Raw genomic sequence first — 17,254 nt, forward strand, 5'->3', positions numbered from 1 at the left:
CACAACATCAAAGGCAGATATTGTTGGGATATCAGACGTGGTGTTACACAGATATAAGGAATGCAGAACTGGAATTTGGGGAATACGTGTACAGAAAGGATAGGAAGGGAGGAGGGGTTATGCTATTAGTTAAGAAATAAAATCCAAGGAGGTGAAGCCAGTCAACATCGCTGGACAGTGCAGTGTTGAGTCAGTTTGGTGCGACATAAGCATTGGGAGATCAAAATTGAGAGTAGGAGTGTGCTATAGGCCTAATGACTCTGATGAGTATAATAAGAAACTGTACAGGGAAATAAGAGTGGGCCAGTAAATCAGAGAGTCTTATAATGTATAATGGGGGATTTTAATTTCCCAGATATTGACTGGAATTTGTGGGTTGGTCACTCACACACTAGCAAGCCTTTTGTGGATTTATTGGATGATTGTTTTCTACATTAGCATGTTCGGGAGGCAACTAGAGGGAGTAATACTTGTTCTAACTGAGAGAATGTCTGTGACAAGCCTCAAGTAAAAGTTTTACTGAAGAAGTTAACTGTTTGGTTTTATTTCAAAAGAGTACACAATTTGATTTATTAAAATTTATCTGTGAAAAACATTCCTGCAAAACTGAAAAGATATTTCTAAGACCAACAAAAACTGTCAGTTACGTGCAATCCAGTGGCTTAAATACAGTGCTTTTCTGGCAAATTTGAAACGAAATGGGGAGGAAATAGCAACTGCTTATGTTTTTTACACAAAGCACATTGGGACGACTAGGCTAGCCAGGTGGGTAAAGTGCCTGACTGGCAACCCAAAGGTTGCTGGTTGAATCCTGCCTCGGGCTTGGATCAGAGTAAAATGCAAAAACTTTGGGAGGTGCATTATAGCCACAGAAGCAGATGCACCAACAACTAACAAAAAAAAAAAAAAAAAGCACATTGCTGAGTTGAGGCAAGATTCTGATATTCCCTGAATTACACTCTGAAATTGTGATGTTTCTTACTGATCATAAAGCTGAAGCCACAAGAAAAACAACCCAAGATAAACTGCACAGATTCATTGACTTTGTCCAGTGATCCATAAGGGGCTGCATACCTTGCTGATATATTTGACAAACTGAATGTATTGAATCTATCACTTCAAGGTAAAAACATGACACTTTTCATGGCTAAAGATAAATTATTCTTTGAAGAAAGAAAGCTGAAGCAGGACAATATGATACCTTCAATACTTTTACTACATGTCAAGAAATCTCTGCAGAGTCAGACTTTCAGAAAGCAATAATTAACCATCTCACACAGCTGTTGATCTCTTTTGAAGAATATTTTCCTGTCAATATAGACATTGAAAATTACAAGTCTATAGCTAACCCTTTCTTGAAAAACCAAAACTCCTCTGTCCTATTTGCAAAAGAACTGATTGATATCTCTTGTGACACATCAGTCCAAGAAAAGTTTTTGTTCCACTGTCATCATTCTAGCTAGTTTGTTGGACTCTTTCCCTAATACAACAGACAAAGCAGTTTATAAACTTTCACCATGACTTATTTGTGACTATGGGGTTGCCAAATATTGTGACACAAAAATAAAAAAAACAGACTTGACCCTTCAGCAGACATTCACTGTCAATTATCAGCTTTAACACCTAATTTCAGCCACATCACTGAAAATCTGTTGCTGCAAGTTTCTCATTAGATTCACTGAGTAAGTCTATTTTTTAATTTGGAGTCTTAATAATACATTGTTTTTGGTTTAACATTTTAAGAGTAGCAGTTCTTTTTTGGTTCCACTATAATACATTACAAACATGTAAAAGACTGAAAAATGCCCCTTTCTTAGTATTCTATGCCTATGATAATCTTAGGGGATACCTGAGGACCTCGCCAAACTTCCAAGGGGTACTTTGGCCAGAAGGGTTGAGAACCACTGCATTATATGATAATGGAATACTTACAGAGACACATCAGAAATAGCTAATTTTCTTAACTGAGTTAGTTGGAAGATGAAATCATGAACATTTATGCAAAGCAAATTAAAAATGATTTTACATGTTCATCTGATCATCTACAGTACATTTACAATACAATGAGATGCATAGTCAGACAAAATGCACATTTTATTTGATCATGTTGTAACTGTCTGTAAACATTTAGCACACATGCTAAAAGCTTTATCAGCAGAATACTAAGAAAAATTTACATAACACAACTTGTGATTAAACACTTAATTTTAAAAAAAAAAATATTTTAAATTAAATTTCAAAGGAACCAGGCCAAGGCTCAACTCTATTTTTCCTTAAGGTGAAGGCAATCTTGCGGGCCATGTCTTCATCATATATCGCTTTACAAATTTCATAGTTCACTCTACGCCTGGCCTGGAATGGTTTTTCAAAACGACGAGTTCTCCTGTAGTGTTCAAATATACCTTCTTTACCAAGAATTCTATTAAAAAGAAATAATAATTATTGTAGTGCTAACAATTAGCTAGAATAAATCAGCTTAAGAAGACTCAGGTCTAGGAAATAGAGTTTTTGATTTTTTTTTAAATCATAAAAAATTAAAATTAGAAGTTATTTTAATATCTATGCCTATGGTAATCTTAGGGGATACCTGAGGTTTAAACATGAAATGCCCATCTAAAGTTAAAGGTACAAATATAAACTTTATTTCAAGAAATATACAAAAGCAATGACTACGTTGATAAATACCTCCTCTGTGGTCAATAACCATTTAACCACAATTGGCTATTATTGGCCTCCACACAAGATATCCTTTTGATGCATTTATACTTAGCAAAAAATATTAAGTTGGTATACACAGAATTCTTGATCCATGACTGCACAAGAAGCAAATAAACAGAATCCATTTACATCTGATAAGGTGTACCACAAATCAAACAGCAGGGCATCCTAACAGATTTATAGCTATAAGAATACACAATAAAGATGGCAAACTTTAAAAGAGTTTCACATTCCTAACACTTTCAATAATCTCATTCCCCTCCTGAATATCTGTAGAATTCTGCTATGTTCACAATAGCAAACAAAAAATACAGTGGCACAGAAATAACATCTCCTCACCATAATGGATTACTCAAGAAAATCAAAATATAAACTCCTATGGCTCTGTGGATGTCCTAAATGTAAAGTGAAAATCTGTTGACTGCATATTGGCTCATATTGAACTCCACTACAGTTTTAGCTTCTCACTATTCAGGAGGTGGTACAAATCATAAATCTCAATTTAAATCCTTGGATGAAGGTTTTTTTTTTTTTTTGCAGTCACCTAAGGATTCAAATTCATCACCAGCATATCGGAAACTCAAATTCACCTTATAAGTTACTGAAAGTAAGTATAATATTTACAAGACCTCTCTTAACATCATTCTGGTTGTTAAACTACAAATTGAATCAAAAGCAATTGTGATGCCTATTAGATTGTTTTGTATTTTGATCATAAAATGTAAATTTTAGCATTTTGATATTAAAACAGACACTATATTTTATTATTTAAAAAAATTTATCACATCCTCATCACTCAAATTTTGGGCTATTTTCTCCTCCCCGCTTCTTTCTTCTATCGTATCTTCAATTCTGTTACTTTGTGGATTTTCCATCCTGCAACGTATGGTCGAAATGCAATATGCAAAAAAATATGCACATGGACACAGAGGAAACTTATACAAGGTTAAATTAGTTCAACTAATGCATGGGATACATATAAATTAACAGGTGACACAGAAGCCTATGATAGATATAAACTGGTCTGTAACCAAGTCACAAAGGAGGTTAGGCAGGCAAAGGCAGATTACGAGAAATCTTTGGCAAAGGATGCAAAGAAAAACAGAAAAGAGTTCTTTACTTATGTAAAGATGTAAACTCTAGAAGGAAGGGGATGAATCAGATTGGTCCACTTGATATTGATGGTTCAACTGTTGATGATCCTGCTCAGGTAGCTAACAAACTGAATGAATATTTTGCATCTACATTCACACATGAGGAGTTATTCAGGTAGGGGAATGCCAGAGGTGTATTAAACCCTGGCAGTAAGCTAGATAATCTTGTAATAACTGAGATTAAAGTGGAGGAGAAATTGTTGAAGATAAATGTAAGAAAGGCGCTGGGGAAATGGAATCTATCCAGTTATATTAAAGGAGGCAGCAAACGTTTCGCATAATTATGAGAGCTTCCTTGGACTCAAGGGAGGTACCCATGGACTGGAGATGTGCAAATGTGACCCCAATTCACAAAGGAGGATCAAGAGGAGACAGGTAATTACAGACCTGTTAGTTTAACTTCTGTTTCAGGAAAATTAATGGAGGCACTGTTTAAAGAAGCACTGCAGGATCATCTAGAAAAGACTTCAGTTATAGCTCGGACACAGCATGGGTTTGTTAAGGGGATGTCTTGTCTGACCAATTTGATTGGTTGTAGACTTTATGTAGTCACAAAGGAACTGGATGCAAAGAATAATTTTGATATCATATATTTGAATCTTAGAAAGGCTTTTGATACTGTTGTACATAGAAAATTGCTGCACAAATTGGAGCAGTGTGGCATTGGAGGCAAATTGCTCCTATATATAAAGGGATGGTTGAGTGAAAGAAGACAGAGAGTGGTAATCAACGGACACTGTTATTAGTGGAGTCCTCCAGGGTTCAGTTTTGGGTCCATTGTTGTTTTCTGTATTCACCAATGATACTGATGATGGTATATCACGCTTAATGTCCAAGTTTGCAGACGATACAAAGGTCGGCAGGGTTGTTAATAACACTTATGACAGTAAGCTGCTGCAACAGGATCTAGAAAAGTTGAGCAGATGGGCTGAGAGGTGGCAACTGAAGTTTAATATTGACAAATGTAAAGTACTGCATATAGGAAGCAGTAACCCCAGAGTAACGTATCAGCTGTGTGGTACTACACTGACAGTGGCAGAGAGTGAAAAGGACCTGGAGGTAATTGTGCAGGCAGATATGAAGTTTTATGAACAGTGCAGATGACCTGCAAGAGTCTGCTCATGGTGTCTTGTCAATGATACACAGGAATTTTTCTAGCAGGGTTAAGGAGGTGATTATCCCCTTGTATAAGGCAATGGTCAGGCCACACCTTGGGTACTGTATACAGGTCAGGAAGCCTCATTTTTAGAAGGATGTAGAGCTATTGGAACAAGTACAGAGAAGGGCAACAAGATTAGTGAATGGAACAAAGGGTTGCTCTTATGAAGAAAGGCTTAAGTTTTGCAAATTACAGTGTCTAGAGACTAGGCACCTGCAAGGTGGTCTGATTGAGGTGTATAAAGCCTTGAATGGTTTGATCATGCTCAATGCTGATGGGATTCTTCCTCTTGCTCAGAATAATTGCCTGAGAGGGCATAAATTCAAATTGAGGAAAGGCAGTTGTAAGACAGATGTGTGAAAGTTTGCCTTTAGCCAGCGGGTGGTTGATTGCTGGAACAAACTTCCATCTGTCATTGTAGAAGTTGATTGATTAAACAGATTCAAGGCAGAACTAGACAAACATTTGGAGCAAGTGGATGGGTGAAATGAGAAGGGTCTGTGATTTTCTTTTTTTTCTTTTTGGCTGATGCTATATAAGTTTGCTTTTTTGCATCATATGCCCTGCTAATGCTAACTACCCATAAAGGTTTCTGTGAATCTGAGATAGTATGGGGGAACAAAATGAATGATGGTTGGAATCTTTTCACACTGAAATGAGACAAGCCAGTGGGCAAGTCTATTACTTTCCCCCTAAATACAAATTATTTGATGGTAAGCTAAATGGATGAAACCTCAGAAAGTTCATATTTGGTTATCAAGTTGTTGACCAATGGCATAAACTTTCAAGATTTACAATACAGTGAAATTTAAAGGGCAACTGAATTGAAAACTAGCTGTGGGAAGAGTATAACAAGAGTGGATACAAGTTGTATAGACAAATATGGTGGGTTTTTTTTTTTTTTGGGCCAATACAGAAAAAGTCTGTCTCCCATGCATCTTTTGGACCATACTAATCTTCTTCAATAGAGTATATTATTTTTAACCCCTGTTTTTCATTTTTAATAATCAAACTGGCTGAAATGTAATGCAATACATACATTACCTAATTTATCCTGCAGTCTGTCTTGATACAAAACCAACTGAAATTATTATTTCAATTCTCACACTACTAACAATGAATTTTGAATATCCTCAATAGTATTACACCATCCTACCTGATATTCCCATCTAATCCTGACATTCTCAATTAATCACTCTCTAATATATACAATATGAAAGCAGCATCTTCTTGGAACCAAGAACATTGTGTAACTGTTACAAAGTTATTTCAAAAAACAGTATCCCTTGAAAAATGTTTATCAAATGTTATTATTATTAGATTCATCAAAATATGGACCTGTAATTGCTTGTCCAAGAATAGCTGTCCACACCATAATCTATATATGAATTTGTATATTCCACCCAATGGGAATTGTTGCCACCCTGATATTGGTAATAGTTTGTTAAAAGTTTCACTTAAATGGAAGCACACTTCATCAATGAAACACATCTAAAAGAAGAGTCAGGTTCTGTATCAACAATAATGAATCAAAATTCATTTCTTCTGTCATCTTCCTATAGTTCTTAATTAAAACTATGCATAAATTTAAAGATACATATAAAATTTATACCTTTTGAGCTCTATGTATAATGGCTTATTACTAATTACTGCCTCTTAATTTTGAAAGAATGATGTTTCAAAAAGATTGATGTGGGCTTGTCACACATTTAACTAAAACTGTTGATGTATTTGCAACTTTTCTGAGCACTCCAAAGCAAGGTTTAAAATGTTGAAATGTAAATTCCAAATGAAACTGTTTGACTTTAGCTTTTGGGGACAGAGCCAAAGGAATGTATCAAATTCTATTGATTTTTTACTCAGGGAGAAAAGACAATATACGAGGGTGGTTCAATAAAGAACCGCCACGACCTAGCTGCAGAGGTGCTAGCCTGTTGATTCTTGGCACAGGTTTTAGTCCTTCTCTACATAGCCACCATGCATATTTACACATTTTTCCCATCGACGGATGAGGCTATGGATACCGTTTTTACAGAAGTGAGGTTGGTCTTTGAACCATGACTCTGTTGCAGAAATGACTGTCTCGTCGTCGGGGAAGTGGGTCTCCCGAAGAAATGATTTGAGGGAAGGAAACAAGAAGAAGTCCGATGGTGCAAGATTGGGTGAGTAGGCTGTATGAGGCAGTATTTCATATCCACAAGTGGCTGCTTGTGTTGTTGCTATTTCAGAAGTGTGAACTGGAGCATTGTCTTGAAGCATTCTCACACCTTTGGATAGCATGCCACATCTATATGTTTTGATTTTCTCCCATAATTTTATGAGTAAGTTGGCATAATAGACACCTGTAATTGTTCTACCGTTTGGCAGGTAATCAGTCATTATTAGGCCTTTCTCATCCCAAAACACTGTCAGCAAGACCTTTCCTGATGACACTTGGACCCTTGCCTTCTTTGGGGGGGGGGAATAATTGGGGAATCCATCTTGCACTCAATTTCCATAAATGTAGTTGGTCATGAAGGACTGTTTCAACAAAGCCCACACTAATCTTCACCTGCTGGAACAGTTCACACACAGATATCTGGCGATCTTCCATGATTAATGACTCCACTTTTCTGATCGTGCTGTCATCAATGGCTGAATGGGGACGACCTGGAATGGGCTCAGATTCTACTGATGTATGACCACACCTAAACTATCTATGCCAGTGCATCACAATGCCATAGGATAGGGCTTCATCCTTATATACAGCAGTCATCTCCTCGTGGATTTCTTTAGGAGATTTCCCCTTCAAGAACAGATACCGGATTACAGCTGTGGCTTCAACTTTGTCCATGATGCTACTTCGTCACATGTTCAGCTTTGTAAGAGAAAAACAAATTAAGACACAGGGCTGAAATTTTACACCTTTAGTACAGAGATATGTATGATGCTACACAAAATATCACGACCCTGTGATATGTGGAAGTAGGTGAGGGTGATTCTTTATTGAACCACCCTCGTACATAGAGGAGTTGCTTTCATAGTAAAGAAATATCTATTAAATTCAATAATAGCAATTCACCCACACAGCTCAAGAATAATAAGAAAAGGAAAAGGAATCTTCATAAAAATAATCCAGGTATTTGTCCCAGACTCCTAGCAAAATGACCAGAGATAGCTTCCTTCTATTCAGACCTACAAGAAACCATAGATAATACAAACAAAAAAGATATGTTAATATAATTGGAGACTTTAATGCAAAAGTTGGAGGCTTTTTGACAGACTTCAGTGATGTATTAAGAAAATTCGGGATAGAAGATAGAAATGAGCGAGAAGAAGAACTCTTAACTTCTGCAAAGAAAAACTATTCATCATTAACACACTGCTCTACCACAGATCTCAACATAAATATACATGGAAATTCAAAAAATGCATCGACATTTTAATAAATAACAACTGGAAATCATCCATTCAAAATGTTAAAACTCTTAGAAGTACAGATTTTGATACCAACCATGAATTGTTAGCAGCAACAATTAAATGGAAATTTAAAAATACAAAGCCAATGAACAAAAGAATAATGCTAAATACATCAAGATTTGAAGAAGACAAAATAAAGGAAATTTATGGGAAAACACTACAAGAAAAATTAAAAGATATAAACTATTCATCATCTGTGGAAAATATATGGGAGAAAACTAAACAGCTCACTAAAGATGCAGCTTTAGAAACCTTGGGAACTAATCCAAAACCAAATAATCTTTGGATTACAGCAAAAAATTTTAGATGTATGGAGGAAAAAACCTCCTAAACAAAGAAAATAGTCAAGAAAAAAGGGAAAAATATAAAACCCTAACAAAACAAAATAGACAACCTATGTAAAGCTGCTAAAAGGAAATGGTTGGAAGATAAAGCAAAGCTGTGCAAAGAGGCAAATAAAATCTACGATTTTAAAACAACTTACTGGGTTATAAAAGAACTGTCTAAGACATACATCCCAAAATCACTGACAATGAAAAATAAAAACAATATAAAAACAGGAAAAGAATATTACCAAACCCTGTTCTAAGGGGAAAGAAAAAATGCTTTGACTCAAAAACATATGGTAAAGCAATAAAATCTCAAATAGTCTAAAAATTAAAACTATATGAAACTGTCATCATACCAACAGCAACTTATGGATCAGATACATGGAGAATAAATAAGAAAGAAAGGTAAAAAATAATGGCATTTGAAATGAGATGTCTACAGAAAATCAATAAAACAAATTGGAAAGAGCATAAAACTAATGAACAAGTAAGAAAAGATCTATATTTTGAACACAGCATAATAGAACAAATCTACAAAAAACAAGTTTAGTGATTTGGACATGTGAACCAGATGAAAACAGGCTGCCTAATGTACTGACAGGAAGAATTGGAGATAAGAGACCACCAGGAAGATCCAAAAGAGAATGGCTCAAATGCCTAAAGGAAAACACAGGCTTTCAGAGATATCAACAAATGATGAAAGATTCAAGAGACTGACAACAATGGAGGTCAATATCTAAACAGGGACTCAACCTGTGCCAACGGAAGAGTAGAATGATGATGATGATTTTTAGCGGCATGCAGTAATAACACTATTGTTAGACTAACTTATTGGTGTCTCACTGCATATATGTTTCATGTCAAGGTCACATGATTCCAATATGCACAAGGGATCCAAGTATATTTTGCTTATTATGCCATAAAATTTTACTTATATTTTCTTGTATATAAAAAATTAACTTAGAAGTAATTAAAAGCATGTCAATTAGTCTTAAGATAATTTGTAATGACAATAAGCTGAATCTCACTACTGTACAGTTGATCATTTTTTTTTTCAACAGGTGCAGGTATACTTGCGTGTACACCAATGCTAGGAGTTTAGTAAATAAATATGATGAATTTGAGGTATTGCTCAAAACATCAAAGGCAGATATTGTTGGGATATCAGAGACGTGGTGTCACACAGATATAAGGGATGCAGAAATGCAATTTGGGGAGTACAACGTCTACAGAAAGGATAGGAAGGGGGGAGGGGTTATGCTATTAGTTAAGAAACACATAAAAACCAAGGAAGTGAAGCCAGTCGACATCGCTGGACAGTGCAGTGTTGAGTCAGTTTGGTGTGACATAAGCATTGGGAGATCAAAATTGAGAGTAGGAGTGTGCTATAGGCCTAATGACTATAATAAGTATAATAAGTAACTGTACAGGGAAATAGAGTGGGCCAGTAAATCAGAGAGTCTTATAATGGGAGATTTTAATTTCCCAGATATTGACTGGAATTTGGGGGCTGGTTACTCACACCCTAGCAGGGCTTTTGTGGATTTATTGGATGATTGTTTTCTACATCAGCATGTTCGGGAGGCAACTAGAGGGAGTAATACTCTTGATTTGATTATCAGCAGTGATTCTTCATGCATTAAGAATCTGCAGATAAATGAACCACTAGGTGGCAGTGATCACAGTGTGCTGAAGTGGGATTTACTGAAAGAGGTAACTACCATTAGGGGTAAAGGGAAGGGTTATTGCTTCCGTAAAGGCGACTACGATGGACTGAGACAGTATTTAAATTCTATACAGTGGGACCAACTGATGATGTTACCAACAGCAAATTCAAAATGGGAAGCATTCAAAGAACTTATCTTGGAAGCTACTAGGCTTTACATACCAACTAAGAAATATTGTTCAAGGTTTAGGCCAAAATGGATGTCATATGAACTAATGAGGCATATGGCAGAGAAGAAAAATGCATGGGATACTTACAAATTAACACATGACACAGAAGCCTATGATAGATACAAGTTGATATGCAACCAAGTTACAAAGGAGGTTAGGCAGGCGAAGGCAGATTACGAGAAATAATTGGCAAGGGATGCAAAGAAAAACAGCAAAGAGTTCTTTACTTATGTAAACTCTAGAAGGAAGGGGATGAATCAGATTGGTCCACTTGATATTGATGGGTCAACTGTTGATGATCCTGCTCAGGTAGCTAACAAACTAAATGAATATTTTGCATCGACATTCACACATGAAGAGTTATTCAGCAAGGGGAATGCCAGAGGTGTATTCAACTCTAGCAGTAAGCTACAGAATCTTGAAATAACTGGGAGTAAAGTGGAGGAGAAACTGTTGAAGATAAACACAAGAAAGGCACCCGGGGTGGATGGGATCTATCCAGTTATATTAAAGGAGGCAGCAAAGGACGTAAGCAAACCCTTAGCCATAATTATGAGAGCTTCCTTGGACTCAGGGGAGGTACCCATAGACTGGAAATGTGCAAATGTGACCCCAATTCACAAAGGAGGATCAATGACTGACACAAGTAATTATAGACCTGTGAGCTTAACTTCTGTTCCAGGAAAATTATTGGAGGCACTGGTTAAAGAAGCACTGCAGGATCATTTAGACAAGACTTCAGTTATAGCTCAGACACAGCATGGTTTTGTTAAGGGGAAGTCTTGCCTGACCAACTTGATTGGATACTATGATGCAGTCACAAAAGAACTAGATGCAGGGAATAACTTTGATATTATATACTTGGATCTTAGAAAGGCTTTTGATACTGTTGCACATGGAAGACTGCTACACAAATTGGAGCAGTGTGACATTGGAGGCAAATTGCTGCTATGGATAAAGGGGTGGTTGAGGGGGAGAAGACAGAGAGTGGTAATCAATGGACACTGCTCATCGTGGACTAATGTTATTAGTGGAGTCCCTCAGGGCTCAGTGTTGGGTCCATTATTGTTTTCTGTATTTATAAATGATATTGATGATGGTATATCAAGCTTAATGTCCAAGTTTGCAGACGATACAAAGGTTGGCAGGGTTGTCAAGGACACTACTGACACTATGCTGCTGCAACAGGATCTGGAAAGGTTGAGCAGATGGGCTGAGAGGTGGCAAATGAAGTTTAACATTGACAAATGTAAAGTACTACACATGGGAAAAAGCAACCCCAGAGCAACGTATCAACTCTGTGGTATTACACTGACAGTGGTAGAGAATGAAAGGGACTTGGGGGTGATTGTGCAGGCAGATATGAAGTTCTCTGAGCAGTGCAGACGGGCTGCAAGAGTAGCTCATGGAGTATTGTCAATGATATACAGGAATTTTTCCAGCAGGGATAAGGAGGTGATTATTCCATTGTATAAGGCAATGGTCAGGCCACACCTAGAGTACTGTATACAGGTCTGGACGCCTCATTTCAAGAAGGATGTAGAGCTGCTGGAACGAGTACAGAGAAGGGCAACAAGATTAGTGAATGGAACAAAGGGGTGTCTTACGAAGAAAGGCTTAAGTTTTGCAAATTACAGTGTCTGGAGACTAGGCACCAGCGAGGTGATCTGATAGAGGTGTATAAAGCCTTGAATGGTTTAAGCATGCTCAATGCTGATGGGATTCTTCCTCTAGCTCAGAAAAATCACCTGAGAGGGCATAAATTCAAATTGAGGAAAGTAGGTAGACGTGCGGAAATTTGCCTTTAGCCAGCGGGTGGTTGGTTGGTGGAACAGACTGCCATCCCTTGTGGTGGAGGTTGATAGCCTAAATAAGTTTAAGGCTCAGCTGGACAGGTATTTTGAACGAACAGAGGGGTGAAGTGGAAGTGGGTTTTTTTTTTTTTTTTTTTTTGGCTGATGCTGCATAAGCTTGCTTTCTTGCATCAAATGCCTCTACTAATGCTAATGCTAATCAGATCACTACTAGTCTAAAAGTGGTGCAGTTTCAAAAATGTGATCATTAGAGACAAGTTGGCTGAATTTTCCTCCTATACTAACATTCTTACTACCAAAAATTCATTTTTATCGCATGTATTTTACCATTTTTATTATTATTATTCAGTAACTTATTTTTATTTCTATCATATTTTAGTAAATTTGTGTTGGATATTGCAAGAAATTTTTAGTGATATGATTCCCAACATTCAAGACAATTTTTTTTTTTCTAATAGTTTTAAAACAGTTTTCACAAGGTGACTGCTACACACAATCCACGAGACCAAATCTGTTTCTTTAAAGAAGGGGGAGGGCCAAATAGCATATTTGGAGGGAGTCTAAGTAATATGTATAGAGAGAGGATACACTGTGAAGGCTACATCATGTTAAGGATGCTTTGTAAGTATTATCTTGATGTGTGACGGCCATATATAAAAATTTCACCAATTCATGGAATTCTGCCACTTTTACCTTCCACATCAATGCATCAAGAATAGTAGGAAGCTGTAACTGACTGTTTTAATAATAACAATAAAAAAGCTTTACCACCGCAATTCTTCCATTGGACGGTGCAACATTTCAATTAAACAAGTCGCTTAATTTACTAAGGTATTTCTGTCAGAATATAATTTACATTAACTAGCATGCAACTTTTGTACACTTCCAGTCACTAAATCTACCATCCTATCTACAAGATTTTATTGCATTACACCTAATTCTGTTTTTACACGATAGATACGTTCCTGAAAAATACGTGTAAAAAAAATTCGTGTAAAAAAAGACATTGTATTTATGGAAGAAAAGGCGATTGGTTCCGGATCTAAATAATCAGTAAAAATAATTTAAAAAAAACACATAAAAATATTCGTTTTAAGCTTATTATTTTATTTCAACAAAATACACATGTAATAATATGTAATGAAAATGTATTAAAGTAAATTTGTATGTATATAAAATGAAAAAAATTCTTCATGAAAAAAAAAAAAATCTGTTTTACACATAACAAGATTTTATTCATTTTCACTTTCTGATAATAAACAGCGCATACGTTTGCGTACGACTGGAATATCACTAGAAATGTTGTGGACATGGTCTTCTTCCTCTATTATGAAATTCTTTCTGTGATCTCTTGAGCAAAATCAGCACGAGTCTCCACTGGTGCTGATGTTTCACCGTTTTTTACGAACAAATTCAGTTATTAATCATTGTGTTCGTGTTTTGGTTAGGCCGTTATATAATTCTCTGTAAGAGGCTGTCAACAACTTCAGTTCACGTTGAAACTTCCCAGCGCGTTCTTCATTAGGGTCATGTTTGACAAAATGATTACCTAATTTTCTGGCCAGTTCCAGACCTTTTATTAAATCTGCATTTAGAACAGGATAATTTTCTTCATTATCACTACGTTCTGTGGAATAAGGAGTCCCAAGGACAACCTCTAATATTTCATCTTTGCTTAGGGCTTTGTCGGTTAACAATTCATCAATATCTTCAAACGATAGCTCATCGAATCCTTCTCCACCAATTTTGTGTGCCATTGTAATGATGATGGGATCTTTGCTTTTTACACATTGTGGCCAAACCTCTTTCCAACATGCATTTAAAGTTGCTGGTTTTAATTCAGTTAACGCTAATCCAACTTGATTGATACAATCCATAATTGAGAATTTCTTCCACACATTAATGACTGTTAGTGTTTCATCATTCAGTTTGTCCAAAACGTGTTGGAATGTTCGTTTTACGTAGTATGTTTTAATTGTTGCAATTATACCTTGGTCTAGCGGTTGTATCAAAGATGTAGTATTAGGTGGCAGAAATAAAATTTGTACGTTTGGGTGTTTCAAAGACAGGATGGCCGGGTGCATTGTCAAGAAATCAGAAGAACTTTAAATTCGAGACCTTTCAAATTCATATAACATCTGACTTCTGGGGCGAAACATTTGTTGAACCATTCTGTAAAGATAGCAGTGGTCACCCAGGCCTTCTTGTTTGACATCCACTGAACAGGCAGTTTATTGATATCTACACCTTTCATTGAACGTGGGTTTAGGGCTCAATTTACCAGCAGTGGTTTCAACATACGATCTCCTGAAGCGTTGGAGGAAAATAACAAGGTCACACGATCCTTAGCTACCTTAAAACCACCAGCAGTTTTCTGCGATTTGGCTACATACGTTTTGTTCGTCATTCATTTCCAGAAGAAACCAGTTTCATCTGCATTCCACACTTGATCAGGAGTGTATCCTCCATCTTCAATAATTTTTGCAAGTTCCTGCGGGAATACTTTAGTGGCCGATTCATCTGCAGATGCAGTTTCACCTTTAATTTTTATATTAGGAAGAGCATTCCTTTTAAGAAACCCTATCATCCAACCTGTACTCGCAGAAAATTCATACTTTCTGTTTAACTGAGATGAAGTGCTTGGCTCCTTTTCTTTGATCTGTCTGTAAATTCTTAGTGCTGTTTGCTTGATGGCATTTCCATCTACTGGTACTCTTTTTTGTGACTGATCTTCTATCCATATTACCAGAGCCTTTTCCATTTTTTCCTTGACAATATCTCTTGTATATGATGATGAATTAACACTTACTTTTGTTCCAGAACATACCGACTTCCTAATTGCAGCTTCATTTTTCTTAATAGTTCTTACAGTAGCTTCATGTACACCAAAATGCTTTCCTACAGACGTAGCCATGTCCAGTTGGAAGACGATCTAAAATTTGAATTTTAAGTTCCAAAGAAATCGCTTTTCTTTTCATTTTGATAATAGGCGAATTATTCGACATTATATAAGGGCTACCGAAAAATATCTCAGTTATAATTAATAAAAAAAGTATGAAAAATTTGTAAACTTACAATTTATTGACTATAGGCAAAATTAATAAATTTATATGTGCACAAATTTCACTAAAGATTCTTTCACTTTGAAATAGAGCTTACTACTAAATTGTTTCGAAGATACAATGCACGAATACCTTAGATGTGCACCAAATTCAATAAAAACGTTGATGATTCATATATACGTAGACGTACACATTGGTAAACAAAAGCACGCATTTCAAAACGCACACACTAGCTAATCTATCACACTAATAAATAGCTGATAATCAAACTAATCTATTGGTGCGTGTAATATAGAAATGATACTAATATGCCACAAATAAAAAAAAAATTCTTAGAATTCAGGCAAAAAAAATTCATAGAAATCGTGTTAAATCAAAATGACTCGCGTAAAAAGAGAATGAAATATTTATTTTGAATTCGTGTTAAATCAAATTCGTGTAAAAAAAGTTCGTGCAAAAACAGAATTAGGTGTACTTGCGTACTGACAGTTATGTCAATTAAAAATTAATTAAGCCCACTGAATCTAATCTAGGTTCCATATCGTAGTCAAACAGAACTTATTTTTAACGGTTAAATCTGAGAAATATATGATCGATATCTCTCAAAAATTTCAAGATATTGATAATGCAGCTGGGTTTAATACCTGTCCAGAAGACGAAAAGCTTCGTCAACTTGCCCACTTTGGACCAGTATTGTTCTTGCTATAAATCTAGGATGCCTCATTATTGCATAGAAATTATTATACTCATTCACAGGTATCAGATTTTATATATATATATTAATTATTACTGGTAGTAACAAGCCCTGAAAACGTAAAGGGTATAAGAAATTTTATTAAAGCCTCATACAACGGAATCAATTTGTTTAACAAACGTCCTGCTTGCAACGCCACCTGAGCTGGAGAAATTTGTGCCAACACAACCTTTCAAAAAAATGCTACATAATTATTTTTTATTATCTGCAGTAGCTTTGGAATACAGTACTGTACCACCTTTATCTTTATACAATCCCATTAAACAAATACGACAAATCAATGCAGCAATTAGCTCAAACTTGGCAAGTTGTGATCTGCTACCTTAGTATACACCTTTGCAGTAGCAGAATCACTTCGCCCAGTATAACCCTAATTGTAGCATTAATTTACCATATGTTCTTCGTGGTAATTCGTGTTATTTTCTAAAATAGCATAAGTTGTGTATTAATATATCAATGCTGCTCCTAATGTTAATGTAGTCAAAGCGTCAAAATTTTAAACACTTCATTTTTTTAAAAAATTTGTATTTTACAGTTTGCGTAGGCAGTGTTTACTAACGGTGGCGGTAGTGCGTGGTACAAGCCCATGTTGCGCGATGTACTAAGCCCACTGTTTTTTACACCCTCGTGGGTGTATAAGCACACTTGGTATAAGCACCACCGGGTTTGAACCCGTCAATTACTTTTATAAAAATAATGCCAGTTATTTTTATAGACTTCTTTTTCTTTTTTTTTTTTTTTTTTTTTTCAAAACATGGCCCCATGTGAAGGTTGCATGGTTTTCTCTCTCGGAAACTCGGATGTTTTGTCCAGAAAACAGGCAAATCTAACTCAAAACACACACTCTATAAAAACAAAATGGTCGCTGACCCACTTCAAAATCCTACAACTGCTTTTCATCAATGGCGC

General features: G+C 36.0%; 1 protein-coding gene across 1 annotated transcript; it reads right to left on the reverse strand.

Annotated features, from left to right (window-relative positions):
• Nucleotides 1–2,075: 2,075 nt before the first annotated feature.
• Nucleotides 2,076–16,466, reverse strand: mRpS21 (mitochondrial ribosomal protein S21). The gene is made up of 2 exons (XM_090373771.1): nucleotides 16,236–16,466; nucleotides 2,076–2,419 (listed from the first exon to the last, which is right to left on the reverse strand). Exons 1-2 carry the CDS (start codon nucleotides 16,313–16,315, stop codon nucleotides 2,230–2,232), a joined length of 270 nt encoding a protein of 89 aa, XP_090229897.1. The 5' UTR covers nucleotides 16,316–16,466; the 3' UTR covers nucleotides 2,076–2,229.
• Nucleotides 16,467–17,254: the final 788 nt, after the last annotated feature.

Source organism: Mastigoproctus giganteus, chromosome 5 (genome assembly GCF_048544385.1).
Source record: "Mastigoproctus giganteus isolate SK-2022 chromosome 5, ASM4854438v1, whole genome shotgun sequence".
Classification (NCBI taxonomy): Eukaryota; Metazoa; Arthropoda; class Arachnida; order Uropygi; family Thelyphonidae; genus Mastigoproctus; species Mastigoproctus giganteus.

Excerpts from the sequence above, each read along its gene's own strand:
- mRpS21 (XM_090373771.1), bottom strand. The coding sequence starts at position 16,315 with ATGAGGCATCCTAGATTTATAGCAAGAACAATACTGGTCCAAAGTGGG. Across the intron at positions 2,420-16,235 it reads GCTTTTCGTCTTCTGGACAG|AATTCTTGGTAAAGAAGGTA; the intron begins GTATTAAACCCA and ends TCTTTTTAATAG.